Source organism: Sinocyclocheilus anshuiensis, unplaced genomic scaffold (genome assembly GCF_001515605.1).
Source record: "Sinocyclocheilus anshuiensis isolate Anshui unplaced genomic scaffold, SAMN03320099.WGS_v1.1 C32898426, whole genome shotgun sequence".
NCBI lineage: Eukaryota > Metazoa > Chordata > Actinopteri > Cypriniformes > Cyprinidae > Sinocyclocheilus > Sinocyclocheilus anshuiensis.
In genome coordinates this window covers 1-1,704 of record NW_015620808.1, presented here as the reverse complement: position 1 = coordinate 1,704, position 1,704 = coordinate 1, and the positions used below count along the sequence as shown (strand labels likewise).

The following is a 1,704-nucleotide window of genomic DNA, read 5'->3' as shown; positions in this document are numbered from 1 at the left end:
TCTCTTTATAATGCAGCTTTGCCTTATTTATCTCCAATTTCACTTAACTCAGAAAGATTTACCAATATCAATAACTAAAGTGTTACCAATATTTTGAATATGTTTTTGTTGATGTAGCTGGTCTCTAAGCCCCAGCAGTTTGACGTGATGGTGATGCCTAATCTCTATGGAAATGTGGTGAGCAATGTGTGCGCTGGACTTGTTGGAGGTCCAGGTCTAGTACCAGGAGTCAACTACGGCAAGGACTACGCTGTTTTTGAGACCGTAAGAAAGAACAGAGCATGTACTGGTCAGCCATTAGACTGACTACAGAACACATGAGATATTGTTTGTTTTTATATAGGCCACTAGGAACACTGGAAAAAATATTGCTAACAATAATATTGCAAATCCCACAGCCACACTGCTGGCCAGCTGCCTGATGCTGGATCACTTAAAGTATGTGTGTATGAATATTAATTTGATCATTTTCATTGGAGGTTTTACCAATATTAGAGGTTTTAAATCCACATTACTTGCGTGCATTATACATGAAACATAATTATACACTAGTCAAAAGGAAAAAAAAGTTAGCTGTAGGACTGGAATGGTGCGTTCCGTTCATGTCTGGGCTGTCTTTCTTCTTTCCAAGGCTTCATGCATATGCCAAGATGATTCGAAAGGCAGTTCTGAAAACTTTGTCTGAAACTCAGGTATCATACAATACATGCTCATTATGTCAAACAGCTATAGAAATTCATCTCACCTAAGACAAGCCAAATCCATTGCTCACTCTTACCATACCCTTTTATCTGCAGTATTGCATCTCTACTAAACACATACTGCTTGAATAGTCATTTGTTTTCACATGTCTCTATATCCCTGCAGTTGCAGACTGCTGACTTGGGAGGTCAGGGTACTACATCTGAGGTGGCCCACTCTATTATGCAGGAGATCCAGAGAGGAGGACCATGCACATCAGAACAGATCTGAACTTCATTTCTGCAGGTCCTAGACCCTCACAGAGTACACAGAAACGATCTTATGCTTTTGAGAAACACAGGACACATGGTGAATTCTTTAATGTAAAGATGTAAGTTAGTGTGTTGAAATGGTGTATATTTTTCTTTTGTAATCTATATATCTAGCGGTATAAATGTTTCTGATGTTATTTATCCGTCATGATCAAGTTAAGGCCTTTATCTAAACTGAACTGGACTGCTGTGTATTTTATTTCATACCCAACAGGTTCTGTATTGAGGTTTCCATCTTATTCATTTATTATTTATTGCCTGTTGTTAATTGATGATGCACTTTCATGAATAAATGTTCTAAAACTTCATGCCTCATCATAAGACATGTTCAAAATTAAATAGACAGTATGATGTATGGACAAACATTTTCCAATAGGTGGCACTAAAACGCTGCACTTCAGCTTTATCAAGTTTGGATGCTTTTTGACATTTATGAGTATTAGAATAAGTTATGACTGCTTTAGTGCAAAAAGTGAAATATATTACATGTAATGTTTACTTTCAGCGCAAGTGACTGTTTGCAGTAATGACTGAGCTAGAATGTTTTTCTTAGGGAAGAAAATATTCATGAAAAAAGAATGAATTTATACTAGTGCTGTCGCATCCAAAATAAAAAATGTTGTTTACATAATGTGTGTATACTGTGTATTTATCATGTATATATAAATACAAACACATGCATGTATATATT

The 1,704-nt window shown here is 36.1% G+C and overlaps 1 protein-coding gene across 2 annotated transcripts; it reads left to right on the top strand.

The window, feature by feature from the left end:
- The first annotated feature begins 31 nt into the window (after positions 1–31).
- On the top strand, positions 32–1,448 carry LOC107683081 (isocitrate dehydrogenase [NAD] subunit gamma, mitochondrial-like). 2 transcript variants are annotated; one of them, XM_016479167.1, is made up of 4 exons: positions 32–264; positions 344–438; positions 632–692; positions 868–1,448. In XM_016479167.1, the coding sequence occupies exons 1-4, from the start codon at positions 148–150 to the stop codon at positions 970–972; spliced, it is 378 nt and encodes a 125-aa protein (XP_016334653.1). In that variant the 5' UTR covers positions 32–147; the 3' UTR covers positions 973–1,448. The 2 variants fall into 2 exon arrangements, 1 of the variants encoding a protein (XP_016334653.1); XR_001633656.1 differs by lacking the exon at positions 344–438 and having other exon boundaries at positions 183–264; positions 632–950.
- Positions 1,449–1,704: the final 256 nt, after the last annotated feature.